Below are 16207 nucleotides of genomic sequence, written 5' to 3'. Positions count from 1 at the left end.
TCATTTAATCCTCATTACAGCCCTGTGAGAGACAGAGGAAAGTTAGTTTTACCTGCCCTGGTTAAGTTATGTGGTCAAAGGCACACACAAAAAAGTGATGGAGCAGGAATTTTATCTGATATCAAACACCACGTGTGCACTTCCCTATAGCCAAGGTCATTCGTTTCCTTGCCAGACCTCCTCTGAGCCATGTCAAAGTACTCAAGGTTAGAAGAGTGGCCTGTGATTGTAGACAGTTCTACTGTATGGCTCTGACTTCAGCTACCTGCAAAACTGGCCCATATCAGGAAGTTCTTGGTTGCTCCCACTTCTCCCTGGCCTCCTGACTCCCCCATCTTAGTGCTTGTCCTGTAGAGGTATGTCTGTTAGGGTTAGGTCATGACTATCCGCAGGCTTCCCATCAGCCAAATTAGGAAAGTCCTCTAGTCTAACCTCGTGAGTACTACAGCCTGGATTTCCCCTTTTCTTTTCTGTTTAACTGTTAACTGGTGAGATTGCTTGTCAATGGGGAAGGGAGAGATAGGGTGGTGAAGGTGAGGAAGATAGAGAAGGGTGGGGCACATCACAAATCCAGCAGCATAGCACAATCAAGCCCCAGTTTCTTGAATCACATGGGGAAAGGCCACTATTCTTATGATCAATATTTTATTCTCCATTTCCTTCCTAGCATGTAGATAGCTGCTTTAGGTCATGAAAAAAACACATTCCGTGAAATGAAACATAGTAGATGTTTACTAAGAAACTAAAAATGAAAGACATGCACTGTTTGATTCCATTGAAATATTTGGCTGAACTCATAAGAATGGTGATGAGGCCATTCTTGGACACCTGCACTGAAATGAACCAAGAGCAGAATATTAAGGAACAAGGAAGAGGATGTTTGGCATAGGAGTGCAAGAGCTTCTTCAGCCCCAGGGAGTGGAATGAAAACTGGCACGATCATTGGGAGAATGTGAGTCAAACAGAGAATTAGAATGGAATTTTCCAAGAGAATATATTAGGAGAGCAAAAGGCTGATAAACAGCTTTTGCATTTGGAGAAAAACAAGGGGGAGTAAATCAGGAATTCAAAAGTAAAGAAAAACCTAATTCAAGTAAGGGAGGAAAAAAAACACTATTCTTTGTAAATAGAGAGGAGACAAATGAAAATAAGATATCAGAAGTCAGCAAGATTTTATGGGAGTCTGAAGTTGATTTAATGGAAGCAAAGCCCATTTCATTGCTGTAGGAAACCCCCAGCTGAGTTGCTGACTCACTGTGGACATCTGATCTCTTCAGAGCTGCATTTAGGTGTTTTTGCTCTTGGCTTGTGTCTTGTACCCTGCGGGGGTCGGCAGGAAGCCAGCCGTGTCCCAGAGTACTGGATGGTGGGCCAAGATTAGATATCGGAGTTGGTTCTTTATTGTGCTGATTCTTCTTAGAGAAGAACAAAGATTGTGAGAACATGTGTTAGAATTTTTGTTATGAGACATGAATACAAAATATTAAATTGACTCCAACAATTTAAGTCAACTTGAAAACTCCCGGTCTCTTAGGATAAAAAAATATAATCCTATTTAGAAATTCCTGGTGTAATCACAGATGCGGGATTGGCTCTTTTCATGAAGGCTATTAATTAAAAAGTACATAATCCAAAGTCATTTAAGTAGTAAGATATTATAACAAATTCTTATTTCATTAACTTTTCAAAGTATGAATAATAAGTACATATTCAACACAAGAAATTCACATTTTTCCACTGGCTGCTGAAAAACAGTGGAAATGATTCCGGTTATGGTTGCAGCTCACTGTGGGCTGACTTACCTCTGGAATTATTTATTGGTTCCAGGTGACTTTTACATTGTGGGGTTAGTCATTAGGTTAGACTTGATGAGAAACAGATACAACTAGAAATGGGGATTCAAATACATGTTGTATTTCTGCTCACAATCAGAGATAAATTCACCGTGGTTTTTCTCTTTATAGGCTCATGCCAAAATCTGGCATCTCTACAATACTTCTTTCCGCCCCACTCAGGGAGGCCAGGTGTCCATTGCCCTGAGCTCCCACTGGATCAGTCCTCGAAGAATGACTGAACATAGCATCAAAGAATGTCAGAAATCTCTTGACTTTGTCCTAGGCTGGTTTGCCAAACCCATATTTATTGATGGGGACTATCCTGAGAGCATGAAGAATAACCTTTCATCTCTTCTGCCTGATTTTACTGAATCTGAGAAAAAGTTCATCAGGGGAACAGCCGACTTTTTTGCTCTTTCCTTTGGACCAACCTTGAGTTTTCAACTGTTGGACCCCCAGATGAAGTTCCGTCAGTTGGAATCTCCCAGCCTGAGGCAACTCCTTTCCTGGATTGACCTTGAGTATAACCACCCTCAAATATTTATTGTGGAAAATGGCTGGTTTGTTTCAGGGACCACCAAGAGAGATGATGCCAAATATATGTATTACCTCAAAAAATTCATAATGGAAACCTTAAAAGGTAGGATTGTGGATAAAATCCTAATTTCCTTCCAGAATCCACTGGAAAAACAATCTTTAAGATGATCTTAATAAACTGTGAATTTATAGTTTTTAATCAGAATGTAGAAATTCATTTATACAATAGTAGGAATGCATTTATGTAACACCTTTCTCATTTGGGACCTTGAGGAACTTGAATTAATTTTTTAAACTCGTTTCATAAATGAGAAACTGGGTTATAATGTTTAAAATTACTAGACTTTCAGAGTTACTACTCTAGATTTTTTAGATTATATTAAAGATTAAGTAAATCCCAAGATATCTAGATCCCTGTACACATTTTTCGGTTCAGATTGCTTGTACTGAATAAAACACTTTGTATTAAAAAAAAAAAAAAAAGGAATATCAATATTTTCTGAAGAAAAGAGTAAGTAGTCCATGCCTTTGAAGACTTAATTCATTTACTGCATCAGGCACAAAGATAGGTGCTTAGGATAGAAAGTAGAACAAGATATCTTGGCCCAAAGAGCACCCACTAGAAATAAGGGAAATGCAGATAAAAACATACTGGAGATAAGCCTATTTGTGAAGACATTTACTAATATTTGTAGAGTTATCTAGGTTCTCTTAGAGACTTTCATCAGTGAGAAGGGTCATCAGTTTACCAAACAATAAGCATTATACTTACTGAAGTAGTAAAATCCTCAAATGCCCTTGAATCATGAGACGAGTGCCCATCACAGGGTCACGTTGCTCTTGTCCTCTTGCCTTTGCAGCCATCAGGCTGGACGGGGTGGATGTCATCGGGTACACAGCGTGGTCCCTCATGGATGGCTTCGAGTGGCACAGAGGCTACAGCATCAGACGTGGACTCTTCTACGTCGACTTTCTAAGCCAGGATAAGAAGTTGTTGCCAAAGTCTTCAGCCTTGTTCTACCAGAAGCTGATAGAGAAAAATGGCTTCCCTCCTTTACCTGAAAATCAACCCCTAGAAGGGACATTTCCCTGTGACTTTGCTTGGGGAATTGTTGACAACTACATTCAAGTAAGTCAGCTGACAAAACCAATCCGCAGTCTCACCAAGCCCTATCACTAGTAAGTAGTACTTCCTTACTAGGTTGTCATGGCACATTGTCCATTCCTCAGGCCAAACATGGTTCCTTAGTGAGCACATTAAAGGCACCATTTGGAACGCTGCACTCTTCTCTCCAGAAATCTTTCTAGCTTCATCTTTCACTTTAAATCAGCTCCAAGGGGAACAGATTAAAAATATATCCATCTTTAAGATCTGATAGGATAGTGAAAGATAAAACACTCTCTTTTAATACCATGGTTTTCAACCCCTTTTAAAGTAGTTGTTGAGTTCTTCCATAAACAAGATATAAAACAGAACTCCACATTATCTGAGATCTTGGTGGAGCTGCTGAGATTGAAGCAGGAGCATTAGGCAGAGCCCTCCTGAGCCATAACTGTGGAAACCCCAAGCTTGTGGGAATAACTCCAGAAAGAAACACCCTTGCTCAATGATTCACTGATCGGAATGCCATTTCGAGCAACAGTTTTTGAATTGCAATGGTAAGGAAGTTCTTCAAAATGGTCAACCAAGATTTATTGAGCATCTGCTATGTAGTTAGCCCTCAATATTATTTTTAATTTTTCCAACTTTAAAAGAATCTGTTTTCTAGAGTTTGAATACTTTAGTGAGCACTTATTGGATGCTTAGTGTGTACAAAGCCCTGTGTTAATTGCTGGGGGGAGGGGGCTCGGTTGAGGGGAGTACACACTAAGATGAGTAAGATACGACCCCTACTTTCAAAGGAGTCTACTGAAGAAAAATGATGGGTCGCAAATAGTTCGACAGTGTGAACAGAGCATGGTGGTAAGTGAGCAGGGTGGGGAGGGAGTGGAGGTGTTGCTGAACAGAGTCCGTGTGTGAAAATAGAGACCAAGACGGAGACAAAGTTTGGTATCCAGAGACAAGCAAAGGGTTTAGCATGTTGGGTGCTTCTAGCCAATTCACTGGTTCTGCTGGGGAGGAAAAATAACTTTCCCTCTACCCTTCTGAGTTCTTAACTGAGACCCCTGTAATAAGAGATAGATTAACGTGAGAAGAACAAACAGAAGTTTATTAGTATGTTTACCTCATGTATACATGGGAGATGCTCTGAGGAAAATGAGTAACTCCCCAAGGTGGCTTAGAGTTCAGGCTTAAATACCATCTTAATAGGAAAAGGGGAAAAGTAAATGATTTTTAGGAAAGATGAATGGGCCCTTAAAAGAATAGATGGGAGCTATGATAGTTTGTGACAAAGTTTGCCTGCATGTGATGTTGGCTTTGAATATCCTCTCCTGTGATAAATCTTCCCTGCTTGGTGAAACTCCCACAAAGGGATTTATGACAGTCCTTTTGAGTTCCTTTTGGAGGATCTGTCTCTAGGCAGATAAGAGGAGTTCAGAGAAAGCCTTTCCCTTGCATTTGCTATTTTTCAAGTACCTGCAGCTCAAAATTATCAATATACTGAAGGGGCATTTTTGGGGTGGCATGCCCTGAACACCTACAGTCATATTTTGGGGCAGCATATTCTGTTACCTTTCAGTTCGAAAGAGGTATTTGGAAGAATGCTTGGATCTGAGGGAAGGCCTTCTAGTTGAAATGGGTTGCTGTTGTTTTGGTAAATATCAAATTGAAATCTTTGATATATGGGGGAATAAATCAACACCTGGTGGCGCAGTGGTTAAGACTCCATGCTCCCAATGCAGGGGGCCCACGTTCGATCCCTGGTCAGGGAACTAGATCCCACATGCATGCCGCAACTAAGAGTTTGCCTGCCACAACTGTGGAGCCGGCGAGCCGCAACTAAGGAGCCCACCTGCCACCGTGCAACCAAATAAATAAATAATTAAGAAAAATTTTTTTAAAATCAACATCATCCTTAATACTTTTTTTGCCGAGTTGTATTATTTTTACATCTTATTCAGACCTCCAGTTAGTTTTAGGGACAGTCTCGACTTCAGTCTCTTCCTTCCTTACATTTAAAAGGCATCCAATGAAGACACAGGGAGGGGGAAGAGTAAGCTGGGACAAAGTGAGAGAGTGGCATGGACATATATACACTACCAAATGTAAAATAGATAGCTAGTGGGAAGCAGCCACATAGCACAGGGAAATCAGCTTGGTGCTTTGTGACCACCTAGAGGGGTGGGATAGGGAGGGTGGGAGGGAGACGCAAGAGGGAAGGGATATGGGGATATATTATATGTGTATGTATAGCTGATTCACTTTGTGATATAGCAGAAACTAACACACCATTGTAAAGCAATTATACTCCAATAAAGATGTTAAAAAAAAAAAAAAAGGCATCCAAGGAACGCTGTGTTTGCAAGGATATCTGAGCCCAGTAGCTTGTCTTCCTGGCTCTGGGTTTTCCTCCCTCCTCCATCTCCCCTTCTCCCTCAGCCCACTGCTATTTGGAACCTCCCCATCCTAATTTCTCCTGCAGTGGGATCCACAGTGGGGGTTCAAGTAGGATCTGAAGCGGCAGAAGTGGTGCTAGTGATGGAGGAGGGAAGGAGGAGGGAAGGAAAGGGGGAAGGCCACTCCCTAGTGCATCCTGGTTGGTCCCTGGTCCTTTTTCTACCTCTTGACCTTCTTCTGAGCCCTGCTTCTTGCTGGGCCCTGGGACCCTAGTCACTGAGGGCTCGTGCTCTGTCCCATCTCTGACAGCAGCCCAGCCAGGGCTGGTAATTCCCAGCTTTGTCTTTTGAGAAGAGAAGGCTCCGCCAGCGTTTCTGTGCAGATGGTATGAACTCAGGGAGCAGTGGGGACATTTGTGGGGAGGCCTTTCACTCCTGCTTTGTTCCCATCCAGGGACTGTGTCTGCCGTGGGAACTGGTCAGTGGTGAGAACGTTTTAAGAGCACATGTTACTTCTTCCAGAGAGAAGAACTCTGATCAGAGGCGACAAGTACGGCAGGCAGCGAAGAGGAAGGGAGATAGGGAGAGAATTCCTTTTTCTGCTCCCTAGAGGCAGTTGTTTAGACTTTGATCTAATGCCAGCCACTCATCAGCCCTGGAGCTTTGCCCTCAGGCTGCACAGCTCAGGGCCCCTGCTACCTTCACCTAGCCGAGCCACCTGGCCCGCTCCCTGCTGACCCAGCCAGACACAGACCCTCTGCAGACCGCAGCTCCTCTAGAAGCTCTCTAGTGGGAAAAGGCTGCAACTGCTCTTTTATTCTTTCTGCTTTTCACCTGGAGCATTGTACTACTGTGGCGGCTCTCTTCCCAAGCTCACTTCCTAACTGACAAAGTAAAAACAAGTTTTTTGTTAGGGCAGTTCTGATGAGTGTATGGGTAAGTTTTAATTTACAAGCAGGTCTCATACTTTTAATGCATTAGAAGTGAATTTTTTTTAATTTTATTTTACTTTATTTTTTTTGTCATTCAATCGATATTTATTAAGTACCTACCACTATGCTCAGACCAGGGAATAGTGAGACAAATACACTTAGGTGCCTACCTCCGTTTTCTGGTGAGAAAAACAGCAAGACCCATCATGGTGTCTTTAGCTGGCAATACTTTTTTTTTTTTTTAAACATCTTTATTGGAGTATAATTTCTTTACAATGGTGTGTTAGTTTCTGCTTTATAACGAAGTGAATCAGCTATACATATACACATATCCCCATATCACCTCCCTCTTGCATCTCCCTCCCACCCTCCCTATCCCACCCCTCTAGGTGGTCACAAAGCACAAGCTGATCTCCTTGTGCTATGTGGCTGCTTCCCACTAGCTATCTATTTTACATTTGGTAGTGTATATATGTCCATGCCACTCTCTCACTTCGTCCCAGCTTACCCTTCCCCCTCCCCGTGTCCTCAAGTACATTCTCTACATATAAGTGAATTTCAAACCATTGAAATTTATCTTTTCCCTCCTGGCTAGTATTTCAAACTCCCAGTATGAATGAGGCATGCATTTCACCTGAAAAGCTTTAAAAGTAACATCTCATTAACACCACCTGTCTGAAGTCTGATCTTAGGCTTGTTCACATGGATTGTCATTGTCCTTGGGCCTAATTTCCCAGCCAAGAGGTTTGTTTTCCCATAACCACTAATGCTCATAGCTCATAAATACAAAACCTGCTATGTACTGGGGACGTAGAGCTTTTTTAACATTGGCCACTGTTAGGGGAACATTTCTTCCATAATATACTGAATACATACATTATAACCTTCTGAAAGGTTCAACTTTATTATTTCTTTTTTTTTATTAAGAAATAAGTCAATACATCAGTGGAGATTATATAGAATTTTGCCTAAACACCCATTTATAAATGTCCTGTATTTTTAAGAAATAGGGTATAAATAGAAATTATACCCTAGTCTCTCATGTTTGTTTTCAGATGGACTGAATAAAAGCTGTTGTTCTGGAACAATTATGGTAGAAAAGTTACGAATTTTGTCAACTCAGAGCTCTGTAAAAATAATCCAAATAATTCCTTCAAGCTATGAACACTTTCACTTCCAAAGAGTATGCAAATATTTTCTCTTGCAAAGCTGAGGAAACATGATTTGTGGGTGCATCACAGTGGAAAAATACTTCTGACAGCATTCCCACAGCATTAGAGGAAATGCATGTGTGGGTGATCTACAAGGGACAATTCTCCAGAAAAAGCAATTTCCCTCTGACACGCTGTATTTTATTACTTTCCTTTATAAGCACAGCACTGACCCCTCTAGAGAAACAGAAGCTCATTTGCAACAGGCCTGAAAAATGCAAGGAAACCTCTGCTAGAGATTCAAAACCGGAGTTTGACCCCAGCTTTTATATAGAGGGTCAAACCGAGGAACCAATTCTAACAGGATTATTTCTGAGGAGAAAACTGGCTTTGGTGGCGGGTCCTTGGGATGAACTGTCAGTTTCCATTCCTGCCATGGTTGGCACGTGGAGGAAGGATTTTGTGATTTTGATTTTGCAATTTGTCCACTTTCCTAAATACATGTTTTCATTTTGGAGGCTTGTGAATCAGAGATTGAGAACCATTATTGTCATGATCGTCACAGAAAGATAATTTAGAAATTTTTAAAAAGCTATGTTAAAATATCTCATTATGGGTGGATGACAGAATTGTTTTCCACATTCTCTATCACTTTCTACCATCAGTCAGAATGAGTTTGCTAAATTCTGTTATGGACACTAATGCCAATAAAAGGCAACCGTTATGATTATTTTCCATGTCCTTCACCTAGAGCAAACCTCCATTTAGAACGTGATTTTAAGAAGCACAATTTAATCTTAAATATCATTTCATTTTCTGACTCTCAGTCAGGTTTTAAGCGTTATCATTTTTTGTCTAGTTTTTTTTTTTTTTTAATTTGAAAGTCTCGCATCATCAGTGATTTCTTACACTAAAAGAAAAACGTCCAAAATACTGTGCTTGCTTAACGCAGACCAGAGGTGTGTGAGGATTATTAATGTTTGTCATCTGAAGTGACCCCAAAAATTCAGATTTTTTTTAACATTAAAGTAACAGTTCCAGAGTTACAGAGAACTATGGGTAAAACAAATGTGCACCCATCAAAGGGGAATATTTTCTTCTCCAAGAACTTCCTATTTATGAAAAAATAGTTTAAAAATTAAGCTAGGAAGGTTTCTGTTTTTACCTATTTTGCTGGCTGGTTTTGTCAAAAGAACTGCATTGAACGACTTTCCAGGACCGTCCAGGTGAGGCTAATGGTTACTCTCCTCCTGCCAGGTGGACACCACTCTGTCTCAGTTTACTGACCCCAACGTTTACCTGTGGGATGTCCACCACAGTAAAAGGCTTATTAAGGTGGACGGGGTTGTGACCAAGAAGAGGAAATCCTATTGCGTTGACTTCGCCGCCATCCGGCCCCAGATCGCCTTACTCCAGGAAATGCACGTGTCGCATTTCCACTTCTCCCTGGACTGGGCGCTGATCCTGCCGTTGGGGAACCAGTCCCAGGTCAACCGCACGGTCCTGCGCTACTATCGCTGCGTGGCCAGCGAGCTCGTGCGCGCCAACATCACCCCGGTGGTGGCCCTGTGGCGCCCCGCCGCCCCGCACCAGGGGCTGCCGCCACCCCTGGCCCGGCATGGCGCCTGGGAGAACCCTCACACCGCCCTGGCTTTTGCAGAGTACGCCAGCCTGTGCTTTCGAGACCTCGGCCACCACGTCAAGTTCTGGATCACGATGGACGAGCCGTCCACGCGGAACATGACGTATAGCGCGGGGCACCACCTCCTGAAGGCCCACGCGTTGGCCTGGCGCGTGTACGATGAGAAGTTTAGGCGCTCTCAGAAAGGTAAAATATCCATCGCCCTGCAGGCGGATTGGATAGAACCGGCCTGCCCTCTCTCCCCAAAAGACAAAGAAGTGGCCGAGCGAGTTTTGCAGTTTGACATTGGCTGGCTGGCCGAGCCCATTTTCGGCTCCGGGGATTATCCACGCGTGATGAGGGCCTGGCTGAACCAGAGAAACAATTTCCTCCTGCCTTATTTCACTGACGAGGAAAAAAAGCTAATCCGGGGTTCCTTTGACTTTTTGGCTTTAAGCCATTACACCACCATCCTTGTAGACTGGGAAAAAGAAGATTCAGTAAAATATAATGATTACCTGGCAGTGCAAGAAATGACCGACATCACCTGGCTCAACTCCCCAAGTCAGGTGGCCGTGGTGCCCTGGGGGTTACGCAAGGTACTGAACTGGCTGAAGTCCAAGTACGGAGACCTCCCCATGTATATAATCTCCAACGGCATCGACGATGATCCGCACGCAGCCGAAGACAATCTGAGGGTGTATTACATGAAGAATTATGTAAACGAAGCTCTGAAAGGTAAGGAGTCCCCGAAGCAGCGGTCTCTTGAGGGTTAAGTCACCTGAGAGAGAGCCTGATACCTGATAGAAACTCTCAAACATATACACTACACTTGCAGAGAAAGTGCTATCTATTCCTTGACACTGAAAAAGTCCAAGTGCTAGCTAGTATTTTCCCCAGGGATAAAGGAGTTTGGCTAAAAGAGGAAGATGGAATATCCCTCGCACCTACTCTGGGTGGAATAAACCCTGGGCTATCTTGTCCTCCATATCAGATGGCTTCACAGCAGTCTTGACTGCTTCACGTACTTAAAGATTTAACCCAAGTGCATCATAGTAGGCTTAATTATGTAAAACCTACTATGTTAAATGTATTTACCTCTTTGTCTTCGGATAAAAGAAGCCTTTTCTGATTAAGTCTAATTAAATCTGAAGCTTTATTAAATGGTATTGACATTTTTGCTGATGCGCCAGGGCTGTGTAAAAGCAAAGTGTTGTGTGCAAAATATTTTCATAACTTTTCTCCTGTCCTTTTGTTTTTCTAGCCTATATATTGGATGGTATCAATCTTTGTGGATACTTTGCTTATTCATTTAATGATCGCACAGCTCCGAAGTTTGGCCTGTATCGTTATGCTGCAAATCAGTTTGAGCCCAAACCATCCATGAAACATTACAGGAAAATTATTGACAACAATGGCTTCCCAGGTCCCAAAACTCTGGGAAGATTTTGTCCAGAAGAATTCACCCTGTGTACAGAGTGCAGCTTTTTTCATACCCGAAAGTCTTTACTGGCTTTCATAGTTTTTCTATTTTTTGCTTTTATTATTTCTCTTTCTCTTATTTTTTACTACTCTAAGAGAGGCAGAAGAAGTTACAAATAGTCTTGATATTTTTCTTATTCATGTATTTGAAATAATTGTACACACACAGCAGCTGTTAACCATTTGTACTTCTCAGTGTTGTGAAACTGTAGATTTTATATATCTGACTTCTAGAAGACCTTTTTGTGGCATTTGACAGAGCTTTTGAAATGAGCATAAGTGATTGTAAAATATTGAATAATGTGAACAGTGCCTGGATTTGTTCTTTTTGGCAGGGGGGTGTTAAAAAAAATGGTGACAGGGACTATCATTTCTGCAGCACATTCTATAACAAAAGCATGAGAAATGGGAACCATTCTGTAACATTTTTACAGAAATTGAATGACAAGATTAAGAATATTGTTTGTCTGTGCCCATTGCTATATGCAGTGTTTATCTTGAAGTCATACTGCAAGTATTGGAATCAAAAGTTAAGTCCCAAGTAACCATATCTTAACTGCCATGATAGGCCTAATGGTCTCTGCTGAACCAAGTTTCCCTTGAAAAAGAAGATGGCAGAATATAGAACAGAAGACAAAAGGCCCTAGGCTGGAATGTTCCTTTTAAAGCAGTGTTTCTATCAAATACTGTTATATTAATTTACATATCTGGTTAATGATAGGCTTAGCAGAACAAATGACAGAACTCTATATTTTATGTAAGTATAAAATATATTTTTTTATATTTCGAGGCACTCTTTAAACCCCAGGTCCTTGAGGGCTTTGTGTCCCTGTCGAGGGCCTGCACACATGGACTTTCACTAAATGTGTGCAGAAAAATATGCATGAATTATGCAATATTAGGCCCTTAAAGAAGCATAAACTGACTGTGAAATGCATTATACTGCAGTGGCTGGAGGGGGCGGAAAGGAGGAAAAAGTACTTGTTATGAGCAACATTGTGATTAATTTTATTATAAACTCTTTTATTTAGAGCAGACCTTGGAATGAATGAGGTGACCTTTTCTGAGAGAATAAGAACGAAATAATAACTTATTTTATGAGGAGTGACTCCACTTTCTGTTCTTTAGTATATGCCAAAATTTCTTTGAATTGAGTTTTAAAAATTCTTAGTAGGTTCAAAAGCATTTCGTCTGATAACCCTGGAAGATTTGTTTCTGTAATTGCTGAGGTCCATTTTATATTTTTGCTGCTACTTCTGTGGAGCTAGCTTTGAATGAGTTTTGCTTCGAACTTTTATACAGAAACATGCTATGGATTTTTAGAAAGGGCTAATTAGGTCTTATCCTTCAAAGCCCCTTAAATAAGTCTTGCTGATTTTCAGACAGGGAAGTCTGTTGCACTGGAGTTGGGGATTATCCTAATGTTTGTTTTACAGATAAGCCAAAATTATATCAGGCAAGATAAATCAATATCATGTCTGGCATAACTAATCTTGCTGACACAGGGTTCTAGTGAATAAAAAAAAAAAAAAACTGTACTGTATCATGTATCATCTTTAGAGGTGGTATGATTTTTTTCCATGAAAGATAAGCTTTTGGTGGTACTCTTTTAAAAATTGGACTTATTGTTAAAATCGCAAACTAGAGAATAATAGTTTATTTTATGTATATATTTTTCTGATTATAATAGTAATATATGCTCACTGTAAAAAATTTAAAAACACAGAAACTGTATATAAAGAAAAAAATTACCTGTAATTTTACCACCTTGAGGTAGCCACTATTAACATAGTGTATGTATTTTATTTTACATAGTCAGATCATATTGTAAATAGTTACGTGTCTTTATTAATTTTCATTGTGTGCATTTCCTTTGTCAGTCTTCAAAGGCATGATTTTTGATAGCTGTAGAGTAATTCCACTATATGAATTATCACAACTTATTTAATGATTCCTATTTGTTGGACTAGTTTCTTATTGTTAATTACCGTTAAATAATGGATTTTGTTTAAAACTAATTTTCTTGCTACAGCATTTAATTTCCTTGAGTGTGGAGAGAAGTAATTCTGTCCCTTGATAAAGAATTGTAATAAATCTGCCTGAAACTTTTTCTTACATCACCAAATAACTAGATAAATTTCTTAATTATTTTTTTCTTTCGGGTTGATTAAACCACCTAGAATATGATCTGAGTGGTGAAGAAAGGGATCTGAAAGCAGGAGTGAAGTTCGAGGCTGGAAGATGGTAGGGGTGGGGAGGGTGCCCCAAGCTAATCCCTATGGTTGAGCTGAGAGGGAATTTCAGACACTGAAAGAGACAGGAGACGCCAAAGAACCAAAGAGAAATGACACTTCAGCATCATTCAGCAAAGTTATCAGGTGAGCATCACGCTAACTTTGAGTCCCCGTAGACCTTAGGGGGAGGTCGGTGGCTCGCCCCAAGCGGGAAGGGGGAGTGGGCGGGGCGCCGCTCAGATGAGGCTGGGAACCGGGAGGCAGCAGGAGGTGCTAGAAGGGCTTTCTGGTCCATCGGGGATGGAATCCTCATTTCTTAACTGGCTTCTCAGGGCATTACTTCTTCCATTGATGCTTTACTTTCATGAATTCTGAGTTTTTCACCATGTTACATATATTTTTTAAAATATAGGGACCATTCCCTTGGAAGTCCTACATCTCAATACCTTTTGGGGCCAGCTCTGCAGCGGCATTAAGTGGTAAGCCGGCATTAAGTGGTAAGCCGTGGTCCCCAAGGCCTCTGGGCTAATTTCTGCCATATTTGTGTTTGCTCTACATTCCAGGTTCCTTCCTTTGAACCTGGGGTTGGGGAGTGGGAGGGGGAGGAGAGGTGGGGTGGGTTGTGCACTTATGCCCCATTCATTTTGCTTTAGTTTGGAAGGATGGTTTTTCATATTCATTTAAGGACATTTTTCATTTTATTTTTGGACTTCCACAGATAGTAATTAGAATCTACTAATGCCTTGGAAACATTTCTTTTTCTTATTTATTATAATGCCATCCAACAGAGATATAATGCAAGCCACATATTTTAAATTTTCTAGTAGTCACTTTAAAAAAATAAAAGGCATAGAGAATAAAGCTTGATACTATACAGTATTTTATTTTCCCCAACATATCCAAAATATTATAATTTCAATATGCAATCAATATAAAAATGATCGAGAGTTTTACATACTTTTTTGGGCTACTAAGTCTTAGAAATCTGGTGTGTGTTTTACACGAAGCGCACATCTTGTGCTCAATTTGGACTGTACACTGTAAGTAGCTACATGTGGGCAATGGCTACTCTATTGGATAGTGCGGGTCTATAAGGAGAGACTTGCTCTGCTACGTAAATTAGCACATTATTAAGCTATCCAAAGTATTTAATGAATTAGAAGAATAAACTTTTTTTCAAGAATCTTCTAAGGTCTATAATCCAAAGAAATCATTGGCATGTAAATTTACCATTAAACTAAAACTACTGATTAAAACAAATATTTTAAAGACTCTTGTGTGGATGGAAGAATTCTGCAATTCTGAATATCGTAATTCAGGTGCTGCAATTAAACTGATTTTCTTTTTACATAGTCTATAATCCAGTCTTTTCTCTAATTCAACTTGCCCCTTTCTGAATTAATAGAGCAATTACTATATTGTTCTATAGCATCCCCATTTAATATTTAATATTGAACAACGCTGCTGAAAATTTCAGCCTGGGAAGGAAAATATTAATTTGGATGACCAGGAACCAATCTTGACAGGTGGGCCTGGTTCTAGAGGGGAAAACAGAAGCCATGGCTGTTTTGTTTTGTTTTGAGTATTTAGCCCAGTGTCCCATGCAAAATATTGTTCAATAAAGGTCGATTAGTTCAATAAATGTGGGAAGGAATGATGAAGTTAATGAATGAACAGAATTAGCTCACCGACACCACCTTTGTCCAGAGACTGATTTAATAGGGACCATCTGTCAAGAATCAGAAACTGCTATGTATTAGATGCCACACAGCTCAATTCTTTGTATTCAGAGGAGGGAATGATGACTTACATGTAATAACCTTTGATAACCTGTCTTTCTAGGTGGCAAGGCAGTAAACTGCTGTCCTATCCTCATCTGTAGACTACTCACTAGGTGAGAGTATTATTAACTCTTTTCCTCGTTATTCACAATGTCCCTCAACTAGTCAGTAATCCTTTTGTTTGCAAGACTTGTTATTGGGTTAAGTTCTTTATCTGCAAATAAAAACAGGGAACTCATCTAGAAGGAATCCCTTTACGTCATCTCCAAATACTTATAATTTCCTAGAACATGTAGCTTTCTACTTAGACCTATTACCTTTTTCAATTTTCATAACCATTAAATACTGTTAGAGTTTTGTCTGTCATAGTGCACTTCCTGGACCGTTTTTGTTTCATACATTTGTGGTAAATACCCATTGTTTGATATCCAAGAGAAAGAGGTCAAGAAAAACCACAAGGAACCTTGAGTAAAGTGCAAATGCCAATAACTACTGTGACAGGACACCTAAAATATGGTGAAATCCGATTTCACGACATGATTGCTACACACCAGCAAAGACTTGTGACTGATATTCAGCCCCTTTTTTGATCCAATAGGTTAGAGAAGAAAAACGTTTCAACCTACATATTAATGGATTCAGAAAGGCTTAGGGAAAAGAGTCAGCAAGACCCATGTTCAAAATTTGCTGAGCCTCAGTTTCCTCATCTGTGAAACGGGAGTAACATAGTAAGTATTCAATAAATAAAGCACCTACCCTAGAAGTATTTTTTTTCCAGACTGATATCACTTACTCTTAACGTGCATGTGATTTCTTGTTAATCAGATTTTTAGAGCTCAGTAACATAAAACCAGGGCCTATTACAGTCAAATAATTCACCCAGAAGCCCTTTAGTTATTTTATTTGTGGCTTTGAATATAAATCTTCATAGAATGTCCTTGGTAAAACCAAACAAACAAACAAAAAATCAACCCCCACATGTACTTAATCGTATCAATACTAGACTATTTTCTTGGATTCTAATTTTACAAATGTTGGATTGATAGAATCCTGAAGATAATTTGGCAGGAGGTGTTTCTATATCAGTGTGTTGTACCATCTGCTCTTTTAAAATCATCTAATGACACAGGCAAAAC

At 40.2% G+C, this 16207-nt stretch overlaps 1 protein-coding gene across 1 annotated transcript in view; it reads left to right on the top strand.

Moving 5' to 3' along the window:
* Positions 1-12158, top strand: part of KL (klotho) — a 45417-nt gene extending 33259 nt beyond the window's left edge. Inside the window, exons 2-5 of the mRNA XM_061170639.1 lie at positions 1965-2475; positions 3233-3501; positions 9211-10312; positions 10839-12158. Of these exons, the coding sequence (XP_061026622.1) occupies positions 1965-2475; positions 3233-3501; positions 9211-10312; positions 10839-11176 (2220 nt within the window). The 3' untranslated portion in view covers positions 11177-12158. The remainder of the gene's footprint in view (positions 1-1964; positions 2476-3232; positions 3502-9210; positions 10313-10838) is intronic.
* The last annotated feature ends 4049 nt before the right edge of the window (positions 12159-16207 follow it).

The sequence above is a fragment of the Eubalaena glacialis genome, chromosome 16, assembly GCF_028564815.1.
Source record: "Eubalaena glacialis isolate mEubGla1 chromosome 16, mEubGla1.1.hap2.+ XY, whole genome shotgun sequence".
Taxonomy (NCBI): domain Eukaryota; kingdom Metazoa; phylum Chordata; class Mammalia; order Artiodactyla; family Balaenidae; genus Eubalaena; species Eubalaena glacialis.
This window is presented reverse-complemented; position numbering and strand designations above follow the sequence as displayed.